Source organism: Epinephelus lanceolatus, chromosome 11 (genome assembly GCF_041903045.1).
Source record: "Epinephelus lanceolatus isolate andai-2023 chromosome 11, ASM4190304v1, whole genome shotgun sequence".
Lineage (NCBI taxonomy): Eukaryota > Metazoa > Chordata > Actinopteri > Perciformes > Serranidae > Epinephelus > Epinephelus lanceolatus.
The window spans coordinates 21,280,980-21,307,117 of NC_135744.1; the positions used below are offsets into that span (position 1 = coordinate 21,280,980).

General features: G+C 40.7%; 1 protein-coding gene across 1 annotated transcript; it reads right to left on the reverse strand.

Moving 5' to 3' along the window:
- Window positions 1-1,600: 1,600 nt before the first annotated feature.
- Window positions 1,601-26,138, reverse strand: tmem164 (transmembrane protein 164). The gene is made up of 6 exons (XM_033610772.2): window positions 25,287-26,138; window positions 14,655-14,704; window positions 9,468-9,534; window positions 7,343-7,421; window positions 6,355-6,455; window positions 1,601-3,119 (listed from the first exon to the last, which is right to left on the reverse strand). Exons 1-6 carry the CDS (start codon window positions 25,722-25,724, stop codon window positions 2,913-2,915), a joined length of 942 nt encoding a protein of 313 aa, XP_033466663.2. The 5' UTR covers window positions 25,725-26,138; the 3' UTR covers window positions 1,601-2,912.

Sequence of the window (26,138 nt, forward strand, 5' to 3'; positions counted from 1 at the left end):
ACAAGAAATCTCCGTAATTCTAGCAGAGATGGGAGTAGTAACTCGGTTTGCCCCCTCGTGTCACCTCCCTGTCACCATGTGCGTGCTACGTTGCTTCCTGGATTGTGTGTACACAACGATTAGCAATATGGATTTATATTAGGCCTACCTAACACAACCACAAGTCTCGAGGCTCTGAAAAGTGCTTTCTTCTCTACGTTTTTGATTGGTCTCCCATGTAGGGCTATGCGATCATTAGAGGAATGTCCACTAGCACCACTGCCTACAACACTGAACGCTTCTTCAAGTGCCTCCATCATCGAAAAAACACGGAAAACTAGTTGTAAACACGGAAAAATGATTGTAAACAGGATGTAACGAAATATTTGCATACGTTTTTACAGAGGATCACGTTCGCGCAGGATCAATATTACCATTTAACAGAAGCTAAAAGTCGCCGTAATGTTTACTGACATTATCCATAATGATTACAGACATGGCACGTTCAGACGGGACTAAAATCCCTGGTAATAATTACTTTACCCCACGTCTCCATGTTAAACTAATCCTGTCCGAATAGGGCTTTATATATTTGTTAAATATAAAGTTGCCAGCTGGTTAGCTTAGCATGAAGACTAGTAACCGGTAACTTGGCTCTGTTCAATGGTAAAAAAAAAAAAAAAAAAATTCACCTACCAGCACTTCTAAAGCTCACTATTCGACAGCGGTGGGACCGAGTCTTAGTCCAAAACCTTGAATCCAAATGCACTCTGGTAAATGTACTGCCATTTTCATGGCAAATTAGCTCACCAATTATATCAATATTTGCCTCATTATATCTTTTTTTGTGCAATATCAAATGTCAAACAAAGTTAGAAATTGTTGTAACCCCGTCTGTTTATTTTTTGACCCACACAAAAATCAGACGAGCTACTAGTGCCAATGGGACACGCCACAAAAACGAGGGCAACAGATGCTCACCGACAGCCCCACATTGACTAACAGCCAGCCATCGGCTCAGCTGCAAGTACGAGCTGCAAGTCTTTTTTGATTTTGTTGAGTCTAAAATTTGTGAATCCAAGGAGTCGACACCTCTGGGTGGGAATCACCAGAGGCTCCACGATACAATAATATAACGATACTAACGATACTATAACGATATTAATGCGATTTGAAATGTGCTACAATATGCTGAGTATTTTGATAAAATATATTGCAATTAATTACCTATTTTTAACTGTAAATTCTGTCACTGAAGGAAAACATCGTCAACATCTGTATTTTCTAATAAGATAAAGTTTTCACTCTGTTAAATCATGGTGTTTGCAGCAAAATGTATCTAGTGGACTGAAAAAGCAATTTATTTTATAATTCTAGTAGGCTACCTCAAGTTTAATTTGTATTTGTAATAATCATAATTCAAATAATAAAAAACAATACTTGGCACTGTGATGATACGATAAAAATAAAAACAAAATATCGCAATACTACGATGTATCGATATTTCCCGCACCCCTACTAATTAATATATCTTGTTTAAATTGTTCAAGAAAGATAAAAATTTTAAAAATATATCCCGAGCATGGTTAGACAAAAATAAATAAATATACACAATGAGAACTTTGAATTGAAATCACTTTTATTGTCAATACAACACATACACTCGAACTGATAGAAATACAAAATTCTTATCCCTTCTTTACAGTGAAGTACAGTATATGCTACAGTAAATACACACACCCCTAACACTTGAAATGATGTATACCATGACTCGAATATTCCAATTGCCAGTGATGGTTAATACTTCCTTCCGAAATGGGTCATCAATAAATGACCCAAAGTGACTTCATGCAGATCATCTGATGATTTTTTTTTTGTTTGTGTGTTTGTTTTTAACTAAACTGAGCCTGTGACTCATCGTCACGCAGTCGTGGTGGAGTGGAGAATAACTTGAGCAATAAATTCTCTTCAAGTGTCATGATGCATGATTCCAGCCCAGATACATATTTTGCCAAGATCTTCTCCATCTTGGCAAAAAATCACATTCATTCCAACCACACGCTGACGTTTATTCCCCGCTGAATATGGTCCAATATCACAACAAAATAAAAAGACAGAAACATAACCTCCTCAGTTGGCAGAGGTAATAACAACACCCCAGTGTAGATCCATAAATCCTCATTCATCACTTTGAATCTCAGCACTTCATACGTCCTCGTGTCCCCTGATTATCACAACTGGAATGATCTGAATGGGCTGGAGACGGAAACGCAAAAGAGGCCACTAACAACTCTTTCATACCCTGTACGTGTGTGGTGAGGTGAGAACAGAGAGACGCCATAAATAACTTTTCAGTCATGACAACACTGAAAGTTGATCATACATGACAAACAAAAAAATCCTCCGACGACAAACGAGCAAGAACTTTTACAACAGCTCACATTCACGATCTGTTTCAAAACGCACTTGAGACAAATAAAATGGCAGCTTTACCCACGGACATACGATCTAGCAGAACTACCACGCACAGAACTCAGAGTGTAACAAGATCAGTAGTGACTCCTGTTTGCTGTCCTCAAAACTTTACATTTACAAAAAGGCAGCTGGAGAAATCCTCCACAAACTCACATACATGTCTCTGGAAACTGTTTCAGAAAAAAAAAAAGAAGAAGAAGAAAAGAAAAATCTGTCGACTAACTACCAGCCTTAAAATGCCTATTATGTTTGTGCATGCAAGTATGCAAGCCAACAACAACACTAAAATAATGACACATTGATTCACTGGCCCTGAAATGCTCACAGATGGTAAGTCTTAAAAGATGCATTAAAACGATTTAAAAAAAAAAAAGACAAGAAAAGAAGAAGAAGATCTCCATAATGAGAGCAGGCATTTTAGAATGAAAGGCTAGGTCTGTGCGCATCCTCGCGGACATTCAGTCGACTTTCTTGCTGCGCAGTCGGAGTGTATCCAGCAGGTATCTGCACACGGAGCCCGTGTGCTGGGAAAGGAGAGTGAGGACTTTCCCGTGAACGAGGGTGAGCAGAGTCTGGTGGCCCGTCGCCCACACCCGGTACCAAGGCCCGTAGAAGGGGTCGGACACGGCTGGGCACAGCATGTTGTTCAGGTTGACCTCGGTCGCCTGGAGAGGAGCAGAGACAGACAGGCTGAATAAGCACGAGTCCTGATGGGATGCTATTAGCAATCAGAAAAATGCCCAGTTGGATAATGAGGTTTTGGCAAATGGCGTGGTTGACTGCACAGTTTTAATTTTAGAATCATTCATTTCTGCTCAAACTATCACTAAATTGACTGAGGGATGAGTTCATGGCCTGTGAATCCTCCACAACTACTCCTTCAACTGTGGAATGATTCATTTCTTCACTGATGTTTGCATTTGTGAGCACCTTCTTTAGATTTTCTGTGTTGTTTTTTTTAATAGTTTTAAACCTGAAAAAACTGTCTTGATTTCTTTCAAAAACATGGAAAGCAACAATGTGAAATCAAAGAAGAAATGACCCCCCAAAAAATTGGAAGAAATTAGTAAAAAGAGAAAATTAAAAACAAGAAAATTAGTAAAAAAAAAAAAAGAAAAAAAAAAAACGTAACGTAACGTAAAAAGTAAAAACAAAGAAATAACACAGAAAAAGAGCTTAAACATAATTTTAATTTTTTTTAATAATAATTATAAATATACCTTTTCCCGAGCTTTTTTTTTCCTCCCTATTTTTCAAAATAATTTTCTGAATATATATATATATATATATATATATATATATATATATATATTTTTCAATTTGTTGGACATTTCTTACCAAGTTGCTCATTGCCTTTTTTTGCCATGTTTTTGAGAGAAATAGCCCCAATGTGCTCAGGGTTCAAAGGTTTAAATACTTGCAGGAGGTGTCTGAAATACAGAGATGGGACTTTATATCTGAAGAAGATATGTATGGTAGTCAATGGCAAGTGAAATATTTTTTTTTTCCTGTTTGAATTAAGCCATAAATTACACAAATGTTTGTCAGTTTAAAAGATAATTTTGCAAGTCAAGAAAGTCGCAGTTTGTCGTAAAGCTGAGTATAGATACTAAGGGTAGAGTGAATCACAATGTTTGTTAGCAATAATTTGCTGGTAGCAAATCCTTGCATCAATCAGTTTAAGTGTCCACTATATTAAGAATATTTTCAACGCTTTACCTTGTCGCTGAGACACTAAAGTTGTTATCTCAAAGCCACCAAACTCCATTGATAAAAACAGTAATTTTACTTTGCACAACACAGGAGTTGGTCTACCGCTGCCTCCATCAGTTAGCATGTGAAATAAAGTGAAGAAAATATTCCAAATATAGCGTACACTTGAACTAACATTGATTTATTAGGAGGCTAAAAGACATGTTGCAACACACAACAGCAACACAGTTCATAAAGTAAGCACAGCAGAGACGTCAGATCGGTCGGACCACCATGTTTAATGATATATCCTTAACTCTGTTACAGTTACGGCTGAAAATGACGACAAAATAAACAAGTTTGCTGATTTCACATATCTCCATATCTCCTCATCAATAGCCAGTTATCTAGCGGAAATGATTGCTGTTGTTAGCACGACGTCATGGCAATTGAGTGTAAGACTGAAAATACGTAGTTAGAAAGACTACAAAAGTTGCGTAAGTGACGTCAGAACTTGCTCTCACGCTGCAGCTACAATGATTTGTTGCTTCTAAGGTGATAAAAGCTCGGAAGTCGTTGGATAAAACACATCAGGTGACATAATGATGCATTCGTTTGTGGAACCCAGATAAATTATGCAGCTACAGTAGCTAGCTGGTGTAGGTGATGTCCATCATGTGAGACCAGAGATGTGGTTCGTGAGCAGTTTCACATAAAACTAAATAGTACTGTGACGAACCCTCAGCAAACTTTCTTGACATCTAACACTTTGTGTAATTAATGGCACATTTCAAATGTGATCAATAGTGATGTGTCTCCCACCATTGACTACTGAACACATATTTTTTAAAATAAGGTCCCATGTGAGAGAGTGGAAGGAGGGGAACTTCACCTCTATATCTGCAGGAGGTAGTAAAACCTTCCAACATTATGCAAACCAATGCAGTAGCACTGCAGTACATACTGACTTTGTGAAGCTTTCCTGATTTAGACAGTTTGCTCTTTGCTGTCATGATAGTTTACATTTGTCCGCTGACCACCATCTATAATTTTGCAATCAGTCAGACCTTTTTTCCTCCTCTATTAACCTCAGAGACTCGCGCTTAAACTAAAGCTGATTTATACTCCTAATTGGTATTCTACTCAATATGACTCACTCGTGCTGCTGCCTCTAATTTCAATGTACAGCAGGCGGACAAAATAATTGCACATGTCACAGAGCAGGATATTAATTTTGATGTAACCAGCTGCACAAATGAGACAAAATCATGAGAATATGGAAGCAAAACATAAGGAAAAATGACTTAGCAGTGGTCACACGTAGACCCTCGGCAACAGTCACTGGTAGGGCATGTTACAGGGCTCACATTTAATACCCAGAAGTTAAATGAACTTCTACGGTACGATCATTAGGACATTACGGAAATAAAATCAGAAATAGAAGCATTTCAGTAAAAGACAAACATATAAACATGATGTAAAATTGTGCTGCACATGCGTGTGTCTCCTTCCTTAAAACAGACAGTCTTACTGTCCCTTTAAAACCTGAGTATTAAAGTCCACTGTGCTTTATCACAGGTAATAAATTCCTCACATCATCATTGTGTTTTATATGAAAAGTTGGGATGCTGCTCCTTAACCAATAAAAGGAAGTCCATGACACGTATCTGCTCTCTGCTCTCATATAAATACTACCCACAATGTCATGTGAGGTCACAGGATATTTTAACAACACCCATGTGTCTGTTCACGCCTCAACTGTATACCGCTGTGTTTATTCTCGTACAACGGTCTCAGTGAGGCTGCCTGTTTAAAGAAAGGATTAAATAAATATGCAAGACTGCGACATGAATGTATTTTGTGAATGTACATGTATTTAAATGTCTGTAAACTTGTATATATGCATAACCAATATGTACTTATTGTCTTCACTGTGTTGCTTGTTCTTCAAGTTTCTTTTTGAGTGTTGTGGGAAGGGTGTGTAATAAGCACAAGTAGTAATAATAAGGCCATATCATTTACTGAAGCATGATTCCACTGCATTGTATTTCACTGTATTCCTGTTGAACAGATTTCTGTGTTGGAAAAAATGACTTATCATTCTTCCTGTAAATGAAACCAGTGTCACAAGTGATGGTGTGATCACTACATCCGCATGCTTTTCATGGTGAAGTATCACGTAATGCCCAGCAGAGGGCTCCATCTTACCAGGCCAAGGACCTGCAAGAAGAGGAAGTGGTAGAGGAACAGGATGCCGGTGGAGAGCAGCGCCCACCACATGTCCCCCAGAGGCTCGGGCTTGTACGCTCCTGCGAAAAAGACACACATAAATGAGGTGTTTGTGGTTTAAGAGAGCGCGCAAGTGTGCCAACCCTGGCCACCTTCATTTCCTTGTGTTAATGCATTTGTTACATGTTGGTGGAACAGATGCAACTGCAACTACAGCACAGCCAGTAACAGGATGTGGTGTCAAACTGGTTTTTCCTGTTTCCTCACTGCTGGCATTCACTAGCCAAGGGACGACATTTAATATTCAGCGATTATGTCAGTTCGACGAGGACAATGTGTACTTCCTTTTGTAAGGCTCCAGTGTTACATTACTGATGAACAATGAGGCCCTATATGCAGAGGTTTGACTACTGTGCTATAACCTACATAAATCTGACACTGAGCAGACTTCTACCAATTGAATCTAATTTTAATAAAGCTTCAAACCTTGGATGTAATCAGTTATTGGAGTCTTACCTGTCCTTAAATGTTCCATCTTTTAAAACTCTCTTTACACCTCTCATCATTCAAGGAAAATCAGTTAGGCAAGTGGGGGGTTTTCCACTAATTTCCTGCTTCAAATTTACATTTTCTGCTGGAAATACTGCAGGTCCATTTCCAAACCTGCGGGATTCGTCCCCCAGTTTATCCATACACGCCTTCATGTTGTCACAATTAAGAGCACGACGTGTTTGTTTAGAATAAACAGACGACTGTGCACCTGACGTAAGCAGCGACGGCCACCACGGTTGAACAGACAAAGACAAAGCAGGTACCTACAGCGACTCGAACAGCACCAAAGGGAATCCATCCGAGGATAAGAGACGTCATTATAGCCTTGCACAGTTGGCGTATGAAAGGCCTTTTTATCGTGGGTGTCAATGTGACTGTAGAGAACACGGTGTAACTACTGAAGATCAACACTTACCTCCTTTCCTGAAAAGGTAAAGAGGCACCAGGTACAGCATGGAGTGCTGGATGTAGTAGATCTCCTTCTCAAACGGTAGCTGAGGAGGAGAAAAAAACATTTTAATACAGAAATTTCATTAACTCAGATGTCTGTACCCTGAGATAGAGAGGAAGTATCAGAATGATGTTTGTCGACAATGGTAAAATTGTGGACATAAAATCAGTCAGACTTCCTGCACTCTGTCTGCACAGCGCTCTGATGTTCTGACCTCAGACCAGCTTTAATAACCACAGCTGGCTGCAGTCTGAACTGTGCTCTGTTTGTACGAGCTGCTAGAGCTGCCTGAAAGCACGACGACAACAGAAGACAAATTAAAGAGGCGAAGCAAGGGAAGGTTCTTTTGACTCATTTTTTTTATCCATTACTCCACAGCTAGTGAGATAGAGCCATTTGGGGCCATGACAACATAGAGCTGAAGCTGACCTCAGATCAGCCCCTCAGCTGCGTCTTTGAAGTTTGAGAAGAAGATGATCGCAACATACAAAATATGGAGAACGAAATGGGATGGGCATTTTAAGTAAATTATTATAGAGTAATCGTGAAAAAATTAAAAATCGAACCTAAGAAAAGGGTCTGAAATGAACACCCAAGCGAAAACGCAGGTAGGGGTTTGGGTCCCTGGAGGGAGCTTGGAGTAGAGCCGCTGCCCCTTCCCGTCGAAAGGGGTCAGTTGAGGTGGTTTTGGCATCTGATTCGGATGCCATCTAGGAACGACCCGTTAGAGGTGTTCCTGGCACATCCAACTGGTAGGAGGCCCCGGGGCAGACCCAGAACACGCTGGAGGGATTACATATCTCGTCCGGCCTGGGAATACCTCCAGGGTCTCCCAGGAGGAGCTGGAAAGTGCTGCTGGGGAGAGAGACGTCTGGAAGACTTTGCTCAGCCCCCGCAGCCCGGGTTCGGATATTCGGATAAGTGGTTGAAAATGGATGGATGGATTGATCGATGGGTTTGGGTTTGCCACCTTTCTGCGCTGCACAGACTCTAGAGATTAGCTATGATACTTAGATTGAATGTAATGTAGCTTGCACAGCACATTTATTTTGTGCATTTTCTCAAAAGTACTTTAAAACATCAAGGTTATCTTGGTGACTTTCTTGCTTGATTAGTGGCTTTTCAGACCCTCTCAGGGACTTCATTTCCAAAAAGCAACCAGCAGCAAATTCAGCAACTTACTCAGACCATCAGGGAAGAAAGCAAGAAATAGTGCAGTCTCTATTTATTAGTTGTAGAGAGTATCCTTGGTTATACTGATGCTCTTGCTTTCTGGATTAGAAGCACGAGAAAGCTCTCATTGCATTTAAATGTTCTGTTGAGGATTTTTCTATTGACTCTCTTATTAAGTGAAGCTGTAAAATTATGTCACTATTATGTGAATGAACACGACATCATCTAGCTGGGCAATATGAAGATATTGTATCGTTATCGAGATATAAGATTGTCTTCGATTTTTGATATTGTATCAAGATATGGCATAAATGGTGTTTTTTCTTCTTGTTTTAAAGGCTGCCTTACAGTAAAGCAGGTAGTGGTTTGGTGGGAACTGTTCTGTCATTGGAGCATTTTGATCATGTCAGAAGTGGACAGAGTTCAAACAGTCAAAACTTGATTTCATTTAAGCAAATAGAATTTAAAGTTAATGCATTATCTACTGAATCTGATCCTCTTCTGCAGCTGATGGTGAGAGCCTTTTATGCAGGCGGTCTTGCCGGATCTAAAATGATTTCCTCAGATTTCCTTCAATAAAACAGCAGATTTCCATCATCAATCAAACTCATACTTTCCGGTCCGACATTTCGTCTTCTGCATAGTGGAATTTATTCTTCAGATTCAGGCTCCAGTAGAAGAACTACTCTTGTTTAAACATTCATATAAATGTCATATTTTTGAGAGGAAGATAAAATGTGACAAAGTAGTCCTCCTACACATATCAAACCTCAGGGATAAAACCTGCTCTCCTGTTGTAGATACAGATATGGAGTACGAACACAACACCTATCGGTATTAACCTCAGAGGCAGAACAAGACCTTGCGAGATGAGAGCAGAATGAGAACAAGGCTTTGACAAGTACTGGTTACTTACCAGTCTAGTGTTGACTACGGGGAACATTAAAGCCAGTAATGCACCATTCAGCATGTGGACCTGCAGCCTGAAAACACACAGGGAAACAAGATTAAGCCAATCACAATCAAAAGCTCTGGTGAACCTCACGTCCTCCATCACACCTGCCCGAGACTCCCAGAAACATATTAACAATAATTTCCACACTGCGTGCATCATTACATTGACATATTAGAAGCACAGAGGGACAGGTGGAGGGCAGGGTAGATTATGTTCTGTGTTGCTGAAAGCCAATCAGAGTCCTCCCTGATGCTGTTAGCAGCAGCTGTCTCTCATTCTCTGGCAGGGTCAGTTCCTTGCGGGAGTGTTGATTGTGAGAAGTGAGGTCACTGATGGTTCAGGTGATTAGGACCTCTCTGTCTATGAAGTGCATGTTGTAGAGACTTGACTTGATTTCTATGATGCATTAAAGGAGCAGTGTGTAGGATTTAGTGGCATCTAGTGATGAGGATTACACATTGCAACAAGCTGAAAGTGTGAACTCCCAGTTAGGATTTCTTCAGTGTTCATTGTTCAGGAGGTTTTTATCATGAGCCGAATTATCCAGAGAAGTCTCCTCTTCTCCAAAACAAACAGACCAGGTGATTTAAAAAGCTACAAACACTGACTAAAGCAGTTTCACCTCAAAAAAATAGGTGTTTTTCCGATGCTGCTCATTGTGGAGGGGATGCTAACTATGGCGGCCGACGTGAAAACACAAATGGTTCTATCTAGAGCCAGTGTTTGATGTCTGTTTAGGGTTATTGTAGAAACTAGGGCTGTCCTCTAATGGTCGACCAAATGTTAGGCGATCAGAGAGGTCATTAGTCTCCAAGATTTCATTGGTCATTTAGTGGCAGAAAAAAAAAGTGAATCTCTATTAGGAGCTGTGCCTTGTCAAAATAAATCAAAACCTATATGACTGGACCATGTGGGAATTTAATTTGAAAGGACAGACACAGGAAGAGGCCACACTCAGCAGTCAGACAGGAGTCAGGTTACAAAGTAGTGTCAGCCGACAGATATCTTTCCCTTCTGTAAATATTCAGTCTGATAAATACTGAAAAGTTGATCATGTTAGTGCAGGGCTACCCAGAGCTTTACATCTGTCCCACAGACGATAGGCCTACACACTTATAAACAGCTCCTGGAAGAAGATTAGCTGTGCACTCAGGATTTCAGGTAAATAGGCTGTACTATGCTTGTTAGGGTTGCTTAGCAACCTCAGACGCAACCTGTCACCGTGATTTTGAAAGATGGCACAAAAAAGACACGAGACTAGCACCCAATGCCCGACCTCAGGTTTTCCGGGCGGTTAAACATGTAGCATTTGTACAACATCTTATTTCCAGGGCTGGTACCTGTGGTTATTCCACAGGCTAGTTAATAACATGTTGGGCAGGAAATCCAAAGTGTGGGATCATTTTGAGAAGGTGAAGGATGAACCCAAGGTGATATGTAAACTCATCTTCATTGGTCGACTACAAACACGACGTATCATCTGAAACATGGAAGTAGCTACATGCCCATTAGCCCACAGCGTCATTAACAGGCGGCTCGCTCAGTGTGTGACGTGCACTTGTAGATAAAATATAGGCCTATATTAATGAAGGTTCATTAGTACGGTTTTGTATTTCTCTGTAATGTAGCACAGTGTTAACAATGTTACTGATACTATTCTTTCTCACACCTTCAACTCAAACCATTGTGTTGCCCCGCCCACAATACATAATTTAATAATTAAATAATATCGTAAACATGTGGGCGACTAGTCGACTAATGGCCCTAAATGACGACTATTGGTGGACTAGGAAAATTCTCAGTGGGGGCAGCCCTAGTTTTTCTGATGCTGCTTGTTAGGAGGAAGTTGAGTGGCCGACGTGAAAACACAAAGGGCTCTATCTAGAGCTAGTTTTTGGTTTGTCCGTTCAGTGTTACTGTAAAAATATGGTGGTGCAACATGGTAAACCCATGGAAGAGGACCCACTCCCTATATAGATATAAACAGCTCATTCTAAGGTAACAAAAATACAATAATTCTTATTTTCAGGTGATCATACACTAAAGAAAACATACTTATTATATTATATTCCATTTCTACCAATATATCCCCCTAAATCCTACACACTGGACCTTTCAGTTCCTCAAGTTCCTCTTGTGATTCTGACAAATCAGCAACTCTATTCATTTATAATTAGTATACACATTATATTCTAGTCTTTAGTTAGCGCACATTTTTCATCCGCTTCCGTCTCGCTCGCCAGTCAGCACGGACACATCCTGCCTGTCCCTGCAGACAGGAGGGAGTGTGATGCTTGTTCAGTTAACTTTCTGCGCATTTCTCTTAACCAACAATTATTGTAGGAGCCGCAGTATAGAAAAGCCCAGGAGCTTATGTGTCAAAGTGTGTGCCTATGTCTATCTCATGTGACTGCTCTTTTTGTCAAATGAGCCAAAGTAACTGTTGTGACAGCCAAGGTCACTGGGAAAACAGCAGTGCTGTAGGAATGTCAGTTCAAGTGAGCCCAGCTGTCACTCTGGGGGCCTCCAGACCTTTTTGAAAAAACAGTCTGCCTCATTCAAATTCAAATTCACCACATTTTATTGATCATTAGCAACCTTTACTCAGCGTTTCTCCACTTTTATATTTGTAAATTGACAAATTCAGAAAAACTTTGGTATGTGTAAGTGATAATATTAATTTTAAGTTTTGAGAGTTAAATCCAGCTCCTAGCCAGACATACTTCTAAACTTGACTGTATGTATCTTAGACTGCATGTTGTCTCCAACGTTACTCAGCTGTGACAAGGTAACGGTTTAGGTTTGCTTCTCACGCAATGCTTCGTCTGCCTGGTGAATAAAAGGAGCTGAAACCAAGCACAAGGGAGGTGACTTGTGTCTTAAGTAAAGGTGGTCTCCTGTTCTTGAATACAGATTCTGGAACTTTTGTGTTTGTTCCACACAAGCTGTTGATTTCCATGATACGGTCACGCTGGATGTAAGAGCTGGAGCTGCATTTATGCATGAAGAAGAGGCAGAGAGTGCAGTCAGGGATACACAGTCAGTCACATTTACAGACAATTTCACTGAGCTCTGATCACAAAAAATAAAGTTCGGAAAGTGTATACCGATCCAAACATAGTGATTTTATGCCTTTGCTTGGCTGCTGCTCAGCTGCAGAACATTTAGAGATTCCAAGTCTTGCCTACTTTTTCCATATGACGTGCACAGTTTCAGCAAAAATCTACAGTTAAAATGGTGATTGTGATTCTCTCAATTCAAATAAACACAAGAAGTTTGTGCTCTAGAGAAAGAATCAGCACTCAGTGAATAACCACCTAAGCCCTATGATAGGCTATTATGGCAAGGCTCAACTATACAGACCAGTGAGCAGTGATAACTAACATGTCTTTGGGGTCATCAGGTGGGAACCTCCTTTCACCAGCATTTCGTCCAATTGGTCCCACGACACCTCCAGGAGGCTAGACAGTGATCTCTGGTGTCCTAGAGACACTCCCCTAATGCCAGGTCTCACTGCTCCCCGCACCAACCCAATAACCTCCTTTACCTTACATTACACCGGGCTTTCTCAGCCCAAACAGCATTGCCACCTTCAACCAAACCCAGGCTCTGACCATGCGAGCTCCAGGTAGAGACAGTGCCGATACTACTTTTCCTAGCACATTCAATTTTATCTAATTTTATCTATTTCACACACTACATAGCATAACTCTAATATAATCACACTGGCAACATACTTCTTTCACAACAGTTTCAATGTCTACATCTGTCACAAACATGAAAAAAATCCAAAGTGTGGGATCATTTTGAGAAGGTGAAGGACGAACCCAAGGTGATATGTAAACTCATCTTCATTGGTCGACTACAAACATGACGTATCATCTGAAACATGGAAGTAGCTACATGCCCATTAGCCCACAGCGTCATTAACAGGCGGCTCGCTCAGTGTGTGACGTGCACTTGTAAATAAAATATAGGCCTATATTAATGAAGGTTCATTAGGACGGTTTTGTATTTCTCTGTAATGTAGCACAGTGTTAACAATGTTACTGATACTATTCTTTCTCACACCTTCAACTCAAACCATTGTGTTGCCCCGCCCAAAATATATCATTTACCAATTGAATTAATATCGTAAACATGCAGGCAACTAGTTGACTAATGGCCCTAAACGACGACTACTGGTGGTCTTACTCGGGGGCAGCCCTAACACAAGGATTTTTAGTGTGAAATACTTGCAGGACCATGCTGTTGACAATGCCATGGCTTGCACGGTGCTATAAATTAGTGGAGTGTGGCGCCGGCATTAGGTATTGACGGTGTTTATGCTTCAAATACTGTGCAGTCTACTTTTCTTATCCAGCTGCAGATAAAATGCCATGTTTATAGAGACTACAACTGTGAACATCCTGAACCAGGACAGAAATCAATACAAGCATTTCACATGGGAAATACCAACAAAATGTCCCCTATGCTGATACAGCATTACGTAAACCTGATGACAATGAGAGAGAACATCTTGGCCTGATGGCAAATATTATTTTCCTGAAGTGATTTCCTTGCGTATTTTGTTTACCAAAGCAGAGAAACTTGTTGGAAAGTGTTTCATTAAGCTTCTTAAACCCATAATTTTATTTTTAGTTGTGGTCATTTCAGGTGAGACACAGCCACAGTACCTTGACAAAAACCGCCAGTACTCACTGCAGCTGCTCACTATGCGACTCCCACAGGCTAAGGCAACAGAAAGTGACCCTGCTTGTATTTATTTCTGAGTCAATCCAACTGTGTGTTCAATTCCCACTGGCAAAAACACACGTCTCCTGAATAATTAACAGCCCGGACCAGAGCAGCTGTTGAGGAGAGAAGGCTGTAAATTCGTTACAATAACAAGTGATGTGACAATTGCTTTTATATGGAAATAAAATCCAGGTTTAATTCGGGTCCGTCCGCCTCATCACTTTATATTACATTCATTACATTTGTATTCATGACCTCCTATGGTAAGCTGACAATGGAGGATGGGTGACTAAGCGATGCACAAACTGTGGTTACACTCAGCACTGCAAATGTACATTGTCAAAATACATGGTTAAATTACACTGAACACAACATTAAAGACAGGCATGAGCCACAGGTACATACACTCACCTAAATACAACCATTGCTGTTTTTCCAGGCGGGCAGGCCAGCAGGAAGATCTGTTGAGGAAAGCACAGCGAAAGATGAGGAATCACATTATCACATTAAACCCAGTCATTATGAAACAGCTTGAATGCTTCGAGAGCTTCTAGCGTTTGGTGCTGTAAGTGAAGGAAAATGAACAAATTGCTTTAACAAGTTTTTATTAATGTAATAAGAGCAGGAGCCTTGAACAGAGCCCCCCACAGGCAACTGCAAAGTGCTTCTTGCTTCACATAAGAAAACAAAACGCAGCGTTCAGATGGGACCCAGGAGGATGGTCAAACAATTACAGTAGATTTGAAAGCATCAAAATGGCTGCCAGATGTTGGCATGAATGTATTTTATTGCCTGATTTCAACGGGGCTGTCGATGGAAACGGTCTACAACTCATTGCTCGTGGGGCAGGGAGAAGGGAAATAATCAATTTCTGTTTGAGAACAGCTCGGCCGTGGACCTATATAAACCCTGGACTGATTTGCTTTGGTCAGACTTTATGATAATAACCCTGTTACAAATTCAAACCTTGAGCTTCCAGGTTCCAAGTCCACATTATATCAGCAGCAGAATGACAAATAATTTATCAAAAACACCCAATATATTCACAGCTCCAAGTGAAGGCTGCTCATTTTTTATTTAACATAAGAATAAGCCAGTTTAGTTTCAAATTCCTTCCTTTGAATTCATATCCTAATGCCAGCGTTATAACCGAATACAGGTTACAACGTGGATTGCCATCCAACTTCTACATGTCATCCATGCTCAGTGACTGTGGTCTTGGGGCCTGGAGGATCCTGCAAACATGGATTGCTTCGAAACACCACCTGACACAAGAAAGAGTTGGTCCACCTGGAAATCAAAGGCTGGAAAACAGAACTACAAGAAAGCAATTTACTTGAGATCGGTTGTACAACTACCCGCTGGCCAGGGCATATGTCTCGGTGATTGATCTGCAGCACACCCATCAACTCATATTAACCTGGCAAAGTAAACACAACTGAAGTTTGTCTCGCCGTCACCAGCTGTAACAAACAAAGGCTTTAGCACACAGGGCAGGATTAATTAAAGGAATATAATCCTGAACTTTAAAATGCACGTAGAAACTTTTCCTCAATACATCTTGAATCATTTCCAGACATGTTTTTCATTAAGGAGTGGCACAATTATTATTATTACTGTTATTTATATACCATTATATTTCTGTCGAATTGGTTTGAGCATCAAAATGCTATTTTCCCAGGCCCATTTTTTTGCCATGTAACCCGATCTCGTCTACGGCGGGATGCCACCTGCAGTTAAATGGTAAAAGACAAATCCTTTGTCTCATGTCAGAAACATCAAACTAATTACACACAGCTATCTTACATGGAACCCCAAAATGTTTAATACTAAATAAACAGGACAGACATTATGAAATAATTACCTGTTTAAAATATATAAATGAACCAACTGTTTATAAAAGAATTAAACTACTGCAAAACTTGTTTTCCCAAAGCAATATTTTGTTTTACTCATGGTGTCAAAACCTGACCTTTCAGGCTGTGAAAAAGTGGAAATTATATAAATATCAGAACATCAAGAGGCATGTGATGTATATGTACATCAGTGACGTAGTAATGTGGGGGTTGAGAATGGTGTTTGTTGTAATGTGCACATAACAAACAAAAGGGAACAGGAGGAACAAACACAACTGCATGACCAGAGCGGTGCCTGCAGAAAGAGAAATGGAGTAAGAACTTTAGAAGCTGGGAACACCAGGAGTTACCAAGAGGCACTGATGAACGACCTGTCAATCAAATAGTGAGGGGAATTGGAAGAACACTGCTGAACAGGCATCAGCAGGGGGCGCCGGTCGAGTTTTACTGGATATCTTTTTTATTTCAGCATAAACATACCCTTATTAAAAAGTCTGTTTTTGTTTCATAATGGCTTTTTTATCTGGTGACAATTTTCTTTCACGTCAAGTTTTATTTCCCACTGTTACTCTGTATTCCCTCATGTCACTTTTTCATGACACCACTCCCACCTTGCAACCAATAACACGTCCCCGGTACCAAATTTAGCCAGTTTGCACCATAGACTGTAAAAATAATGGACGTAGCAACTTTGGCCACCCCCATTGGTTTGTGGACTCCTGTTTTGAAGCATGAAGTCTGGCATTTCAGCCGTCACCATCTTGGATTTTTGGAGCCGGAAGGGACCATGTTTGAGCAAGAGGCTGCCGCTGTGGAGGAGCGAGGGGTGGATCTGACTGACTTACAGTATGTGTTGGTATTACATGGGTGTCTTATTCCTTTAGGAAGGGCAGGCATTTCCTGCTGTGTTTTTACTATGTGTTGAGGCTGCTCCATTTTTTTTTTTTTTTTTTTTTTATACAAATTTTACCTTTAATTTAATCCACTACAAAAACGGTTTAACAGGCACAGGAAGTTCAAAATTGGGACTTTGTAGCTGAATATGTGCAATGGTGGTCTTGCCATCAGCTCTCTTAGAAATCAACATCAACAAATGTTAACTGCTCCAGTGTTGTTTCTTTACTTGAATTTGATCCTTTTTATTTTCTGGTGCAGTGTTTCGTCGAACAAGTCAAAGAGGCAATATCACTCTCACCTGGTCATCACTTCTGATGTGTGGTCAACAGTCATTAAGCTACTTAAGCCCCATTTAACCAGAAACTTTCGGTATAGTACCTTAAGAACCAAAGTAACCCCTGGACCCTAGATCGGTTTAGCATTTCCACCGCAGACAGTGCTCTTAAATGTAGACAGGGTTGTTGCTTCTCAATGCTCCGTCCAGCTTTCACTGTACTTCGTCTTCACTGGTGATGCAGAGGGAAATCTGTACAACATTTATCATCCACAGCATGGGGTTGGGCGTCGTCCACTCATTCACTGAGCACATTTCAAGTCAACGTTCTACCTTATCATCACTGTACACAAGCGTCCGCAGCTCCAATAAACAATCCCGCCCAGATTATATCCACATGCATGATCACATTTATGAGTCAAACCAGCCTTGACGCTGTTGTTGCAGCATTAAAGACACAATTACCTCTAACGGTCGTTTCTCCCCATTACTTTTACAGCTGAAATATGAATTTACCTGGAGGTACAGGAGGCTGAGGCATAATGCCAGATGGCGACGGTCTCCAAACCAAAAAAATCTCACAGAACTTTACAATTCCAGCTGCCAGAATTAAATTAATTATCAAAAGACAGTCAATAAAACTCTCAAACTGAAATATCTTTATATACACGTGTATCATGCACATACATCTCCATTTTAATTGAACAAAAAAGCAATTTCAAAGTAAAACCACGGCTGTGACTTAATAATGGTGTTTCAAGCTGTGGAGGAAAACCACTGAAACAATAAAGATGAATGGCCTCCTTATAGACTGACAGACCTCATTACTGATAAGCCATACTTCCTGTCGTCATGAAGTAATCCAATGTAGTGCTTTCAGTGTGATCTGAATGACTGAGTCAACAATCTGTTCTGCGAGGTGTTATTGCCGCCGCTGATAAATGTGGCTATATTTAAAAGATAATGCTGAGACTGTAGTCTGTTATAGAGACACTGAATGTTTGTTGCACACAGCTTGTTAACAGCATGGTTCTTCAATTTATAGGCAAGCTCTCAACCTACAGAGCAATGACAAAGCATGGAGTCTTTATGTCCGTTGCTGCAGTGTGCTAACAAGCAGTATTTTAAACTCCTATTAAACCCACTGCTGCAGGAATACCAGAGGGTTCTTTTGAAGAGGGATATGAGTTATTGTTTACTGCAGCCTGTAGCCGTATTTATCATTAGCCTACCTAGTATCTATCATTGTTTTATATGGTCAGTCACACTGGACCCCTCGCAAGATCTACAAGGGAAGAAAGTTCACTTGATAAGGGAGCTCTGTGTCTGGCGAGAGCTCACCACACCATCATGCGGGAAGTGGTGAGTCATGTGATTGGCCCACAAGTCATTCAAGGAAAAGCAGTTTTTGGCACTTGCTCATTGGCTTCACTTTTCAGCTCAGAGGTTGCCGCTTGATTCCGACAAAATATGTTGTGCCCCCAATAAAATCTGCAAAATTCACCTATTGGGCCGCTTCAGAAATCAAATCAAGTCCAAAACATCTTGGCACTGTATATTATAACTTATCAATCTTAACTATGGAGCTCCGGTCACATCCGTTGGACTCAAATGAAAATACATGTCAGTAAACTGATCAGTCAGTAATCAGCCAGACATCTGTCAGTGTGGCAGTGTGACTGCTCTTGTTCCATGTGGGGGGGGGGACATAACAGACATCAGCGCTGTCAGATGTGAGGCATCAACTCGTCAGTCATCAGACGCTGAACTCTTCACCCCCGGTGGGGCACTCTCTCTCTCACCTTGTGCCGAGTGACGCTCCATCGCCTGGTGTTTTTGACATTTGTGTGATCTCACGTGGCAACTGACACAGCCACTCTGTGAGCATGACACAGCATAATTTTCCAACACTGAATAGTTTATTACAACTAGATTGAGCAAGGAGTTTGTGAAACTTCTTCCCAATATTTAAACTTAACAATCTATACAATGGGCATCAGTATTCTAATTCTAGCGAACAGGCTGCTGTGAAATGAAAACACTACAGGGCAAGAAAGGAACCTGCTGCACAGCAACACAGTCAAGTGGTTTTATTCCCAACACACAAGTTAAGTGGATGCCTGTGTGCTGATTACTCAAGGACTGTGGTAACCTCAACTACAGCAATACATAACTCTGCACATCTCGCCAGGCAAAATGGGAACTTTACAAATGTCTTTCAGCCTGTAAAATGTACTCATAATTCTTATTTCAAGGTGCACTGTTTTTATGCATAGTCACAGGTAGGGTTGCGTCATATGGCTTAAAAATAATATTGCGATGCTTTCAGGCTATATCGTGATACATTATGTAAATCTTGATAATTTAAATGTCCACTTAACTACTGTAGACTACTAAAATACAAACTTAATAAATGAACTTCAGTTACAATTAGGTTTAATAAAGTAGCTGGTGTCATAACAAAGTGAAAAAGTACAAAGCAGAACCAATGGTGCTTTTATTTTGAAGCACCAGGGTCACCTCGGGCTGGAAGTCGTGATGTTTTTGCTGTGATCTTAAAGCTTCGGGTCAAGCAGTTAGCAGAAATTTAAACTGTTGCTGCTGGGCTTTTAAACATGAGGATGAATTCACTGAGAACTGGAAAAAAACCACACTAACAGCTCTGCAAGTCACACTGGTGCTCCATGGTCAAAAAATGTGACTACATAGTACTGTGGGTACAAAAACATGCTGTGTCTGCTCACACTATCATAAAACTCATTAGGTTAAACTGTTACCGCGGGGCTGTTAAACGTGATGAAATATTCGCTGTAAGCTGGAAACAGAGTTGTAGTGGTGCTCCATGGTCACAAAATGCAACTAAATAGTGGTGGTGTGGAGCCCTGCAGATATAAAAACACATGCTTCGCCTGCTCACACACACACACACACACGAGGGGAGGAGTGTGTGACATATCATGGTTGTGAGTCACTCTTTGTGTGTGTGTGTGTGTGTGTGTGTGTATCTGAGAGGGAAATAGCAACAGGAGAGAGCCAGAGAACCAAAATCGACTAAACGAGTCTCATGCCAGTAGCTTAAAAAAGCAACGTGACAATCTATACTTTACGATGTAGTCACTTAATACATCCCACAAGGAACAAGCCACGATACACTGAGTATATTCGATATATCACCCATCACTAGTCGCTGGGTTAACAAGCTAATTTATTTATTTATTTATGAATGGCGCTGACTTTTGAATTCTAAATCAACATTTCAATCCACTTTTTTTTTTGCATGTTTATTCATTCTGTTTAAATCTGGTATTTCTGCACAGTTGCAGACAAACATTAGGCCACACTAATATTATACAATTTGTAGAATTAGACTGTAGTTGTGGCTGCGTAGGATTGTTTCCGATTTACGCGATTCAAACATTTCCAATAACAGAATGTTTAAAAGTTGAAAAGTCAAAATTTATAAAACAAAAAAAAAGAAGAAAAAAAAGAAAGATGTAATCATTTCCTGGTTTCACAATTTGTTTTATCCAGTTTTATCAGCAAAATATTCCACTTAAATCCATATTTGTTGGCTTTTAGCCTTTAAAAACCAAATTTTCCATACAGTCAAAAAAAACTAACTCGTTTAATCCAAAGAATTATTTTTTTCAAATTGAGGACATTGTTTGAGGTTTTTTTGTTTGTTTTAGGTGAATGATATCAGTATAGCCCTACTTAAAAGAGACAGGAAAACAGGCCACTTCAGGATCCTTATGAGGTGTCTTCATCTTAGATCTCCAACAGGTCTGAAAGGGATTAAAAATACACCACACCCATATTCTGTAAATCCACTTGGATGATGATCTGATGGGTGGAGTCATTTTTTTTAAATGAGTAAGCACACTTGTACAGTCAGACACCCTGTGAACAATCACCACGACTAAGCTGTCAAATATTCAACACATTTGAATTCCTTCCAGCCCTCTTACTGAGAAATCATCTGCAGCACGAGTGCACTGGCAGTGAATCACGAAACCCACAAACATTACCTTCAATAAAGCAAGAATGCACAACACACTTCATGTTCCACCTATTTTTCTGATCGTCAATCTCCAGGCAGCCTCTGGCCCTATTCCCTGCAACAAATAAACTCCTGGAGGCGTTCCCTGCGGAGCCATCCTGTTGATGGAAACAACTCTTTCTCGCCGTTTCAAAAGTAAAAAAAAATGTTACAAGAAAATGGCAACTTCCTCCTCCTTTCAATGCACCTCTTCCTATTTTTTAAACTGTATTGTTTATTCAAATCTCCTCTTCTAATCACACGCAACTGTCAACAAGCATGAAGAATACCTACAGTGGATCATAATAACCTTGCTCCTCATACACGAGGGACATTTCGCCCCCATCAGTCAATTCTTCATCACGGCAAGTTATTCATCAATGTCCACATGCTATCGCACTGCTGCTACGTCAGCTAAAATACTCAGGATACATCGTTATTACTTGCTCTCCATAATTCATGTGTGTGACAAATACATTAACAGTTGGCAGTGACCTGTTGCCATGACCCGTGGTGTGCAATCATGTACCATGAAGGTCGGCCAGCCAGGAGGCAAGGGAAGCATGCAGGTACTGTACAGTATGTTCTCGTGGCGGCAGAGAGAACAGAGAGACTATGACTCAAACTTTACAAAAACACAACATCACCCACTTTACTGTCCATTTCACATTAACTAAACCCAACTGTGCAGTTAAATTCAGCTGCTCCACAATAGCTTCACAGCTGTTCCTAACACCCCCCTTTTTCAGTCATAAAACAATCCTACGGGTCAAATCAGATCACACCCAGCTCCTGTTGCATACCTCAAGCCCTGAACTTGATACAACAGGTCTTATTTCAAGGCAGCACTTGCTGTCTCGACTACATCCCCTGCTCACTGTGATTATTCTTCATTTACACCAAACGTAAAAGGCGTACAAAGTGTACAGGCGCCAGATAGATAGATAATCACAATCAGTATCTCTGCTACTAACTTTTTTTGCACCAGCATTTCAAGTTCCGTGGGGCTCAGATGAAAGCGTGCTGATATTTATCTGAGGAAGCAAAAAGAAGGAAGCCTACTGATTGTAAAATACCAACCACAGTGTTTCACCACACTGCAGATAGATGGGTGAGGTCAGGCCAACACATAGCAGATGAAAACAGATAGTGCCAAAGTCAAAGTCAACAAATCTTCAACCTGAATTATCTCTGTCACTCGGTCTACTCCCGACTGTACAGTTCATATAAAACAAGAATATAGTGGTACTTTATAATGTGGTCATTCACTTTCATTATTTTTGCTCTTTGGGTTTTCCTCTTTGTTTCTGTTGTGTACACAGAAGATATCTGGGCCCCTGGGCTCAGACATGCAAAGGACCCCACCACCTTTCGGCACAGGAGCAATACACAGACTTTGTGGTGGTTTTGCCTCCTTTTTTTGTTGGTGTTTTGCGTCTTTCTTTACCTATTATGCACCATTTTGTGGTTAACAGTACTAAAAAGCTTACACACACAGCACATGCTGTAATAATTTGACAGTAATAAACTGTTGCTGTAGATTACAGTAGGTACACTGCAGAATAACAGTTTTATGCGTGGTATAATTCAATATAACAGGGAAATTTGTTACACTGGGTCTCTTTGAGGTAATTCTGTGACGATTTTGGTCGTCAGTGTCTTTTTGAGGTTGTTTTGCCCGTTTCTGTATTCATTTTATGTCTCTTTGCAGTTCCTTTGCAACTCTTTGTGGTCTTTTGTGCCTCTGTGGTAATTTAAAGTCTCTTCCTGGTTGTAACTTTGAGCGACAGTTTGCAAATGAAGGCCAGGAAGGCCCCTCACACTTTGGGCTGTGCTCGGTACACCCGTTCAGTAATCCATCCATGCCATGGTTGTATACATTACTGAAGGACGGCATGCGTCAAGATATCAGACATTTGCATTTAATGCTTTTTGAGACCTTGGGAAAATAACTTAACCAAATTTAAGAGTCTTTTTTTATTCAAGCATTTCCGATCTTTGCCGAGCGACAGTTTTCTGTGAAAGGAATCAAAGGCCTGTCCCAAATAGAGGCCTGTCCCAGAAATGGGTCCACTGATTTAAGTGATTTAAGCAATTAATAGCCCAGGCTATTAGTTTTACGGTACATGTGGTCTCATGCAGAGGTAGGTTCTATGTCGGAACCAACAGGTAAGTGGAAGTATTAGCCAAAGTAAAAGGACAGTACTCAGTTCAGTGCTGGGTTTAAAGATTTGTTACATCAGAAATGTGAATTTCCTCACAGAAGAACCTGACTCGTTTTGGCAAAAATTAAATTACATAAATTGTTAGTGGCAATAAAAACTTCACCAAGTCAAATTTAAAACTTTAATCAATCAGGTCCTTCAAATGTCTTAAAATATCTTCAGTTTCATTTTATAAATATTAGCCCTTAAAAGTCATTTAATAGTCTTAAATTTGAATTTGTTGGCTCAACATTTTATCTGATTTCGTTTATTCATATTTAAATTTCTTTTAGTGAAAAATGAGCAAAGCCCTTCTGCATGAAAGTCCACATTTCTGATGTTACAAGTCTAAACCCAACTCACTTTAATTCCGAGATAAAACTTACGTTTGCGTGGATTTATACAACACCAGTAAGACACCAATAACGTTGCCATGAACAATTCAAAGTACGTGTTATTTTACTGTTCAGTGCCCACACAAAATACTTTGCCTTCTATCCCAGGCCACACATACAAATTCTGCCAGGAACAAGGTTCCCCTGTTCACAGTCATCCAACCAAAAGATATCAACATAGACAGAGATCATTTTACTGTAAAACACATCCCTCATGTTTCTGTATACAGGACAGCAAAACACAAAATGGGCCTCATTCTTTACCTCTCCCATGTTACACAACAAACAAAGTCTGCCTTCCTCTGGAGTGGCATTAAAGTTCCCAGACTCTAAGATGAATGTTAATGTTCCTGAGCGCTGAACTGTGCACGTAGGGATCTTTGTCATTTGTTTAAATTGCACTTCACATAAAGTTCTACACTGTAGCTCGTCTTTATGAGACGGTAAGTTCGTAATTTTGGTTTATTCCATATGTCAACGGAACATTTTTCTATAAATGTGAGCAACGTTTTACTCCTAGTCTCCTGAATATCACAAAGTAGTGTGAGTCTCTGGTCAGACATCCTCACAAATCTAGTCCAGAGCCGAAGTATTTGAAATTTATGTCTCATGTTGGGAGGTTCCCATCCCTTTTATATACACTCAAAGGCCACTTTATTGGGTTCAACTGTCAGCCAATCATGTGGCAGCAACTCAATGCATTTAGGCATGTAGACATGGTCAAGACAACCTGCTGAAGTTCAAATCGAGCGTAAAAATGAGGAAGAAAGGTGATTTAAGTGACTTTGAACGTGGCATGGTTGTTGGTGCCAGACGGGCTGGTCTTTTCACACTCAACCATCTCTAGGGTTTACAGAGAATGTGAGATTCATATCATGGATGTGCAGCAACTGTGTGATGCTATCATGTCAATACGGACCAAAATCTCTGAGGAATGTTTCCAGCACCTTGTTTAATCTATGCCACCAAGAATTAAGGCAGTTCTGAAGGCAAAAGGGGTCCCACCTGGTACTAGAAGGGTGTACCTTATAAAGTGGCCAGTGAGTGTATGTATATAGAACTGTATATATGGTATTTACCTTTATACTTACCTGCAAAGCTTGAATAAGAAAATAATGTCCAAAAATCAGTCTTAACTTTGATTATAATAATAAGTGCAGACTTCCCGTTTAAAGACTTTTAAGGTTTATATTCTTAAAACTAACACACTGGGAAGATGCATGCTTTATAAAATGAGGTATCTTTTAACTCCATGTGTGATGCTGTAGATGTTTGACATAACACAGACATAAAAATGAAGGAGCTTCCAGCTGAGCAGCTCTTCCTGGGTGTGCACACACAGATACACGTAGTCCTAACAAACACAGCTCATCCTTACCTGAACCATGGTCATGACATGGCAGGGGTTCAGCAGATAGATCACAGTCTTGGTGGCGAATTTGAACCCCACCTCCACTCCAAAAGTCATGCAAAGCGCCACCAGCAACAGGTTCTTGCCCAGACTATCCTCTTTTACCCGTGTGCAGTCCTTTGCAACCACTCTGAGCTCCTTGGAGAGGTTGATCTTCTTCAGCGCCAAGCCGATCTCCAGCAGGGAGATGAGGACGATGACCAGACTCTCGCTGACACGCTGCTGGGGCGCGATGAACGCGGCGCACTCGGGGCCCCCGTTGCCCTCAAACTTGGGGTCCACCCCGCCGTAGATCCAGTCCAACAGGCTGTATATGTTATATCTGGACATATTCCTCTTCTCGTGTTGGAAAAGATACGAACAAGATGGAATAAAAGACGTCACACCGACTTCTTGGCGAAACATGAACTACGAGATTTCCCTTTCGTCGTTGGTCTCGTGGTTGAGAGGTAGACATGTATCCACCGCTTTGGTGTGTTGTAAGCCGGGTGAATCTCCGAACTACCTCATCCACACACAGATGAGGAACTTAAGCTAGCAGCGGGAGGCAGCTGGACTCAACACTACCCGCAGCCGCTGCTGCTGCCGGGAACTGGGCAGTGCCAACGGCTGTCTGTCTTCTTCCTTTACGTCCCCTCACACCGTTAGAAACTCAGCGAGCTAATGTGGACAGTCACACCGGGATGTGAGACAGGAAACCATGCTGACTAGGTGCTCTTAGTCCTGTCAAGCTAGTCCATAGAGCCAGTAGTGAAGACACCGGATAGCTAGCTAGGTTAGCTAACAGTACCAGTGCTACCTTGCTCACTAGAGCGCTGT

Bases quoted from the DNA above. Each gene is read 5' to 3' on its own strand.
- tmem164 (XM_033610772.2), bottom strand. From the start codon at position 25,724: ATGTTTCGCCAAGAAGTCGGTGTGACGTCTTTTATTCCATCTTGTTCG. The intron at 9,535-14,654 runs GTGAGTGTATGT...GTGTGTTTTCAG, and splicing joins ACAGCAATGGTTGTATTTAG to GCTGCAGGTCCACATGCTGA. The intron at 7,422-9,467 runs GTAAGTAACCAG...TCTCCTCCTCAG, and splicing joins CCGTAGTCAACACTAGACTG to CTACCGTTTGAGAAGGAGAT.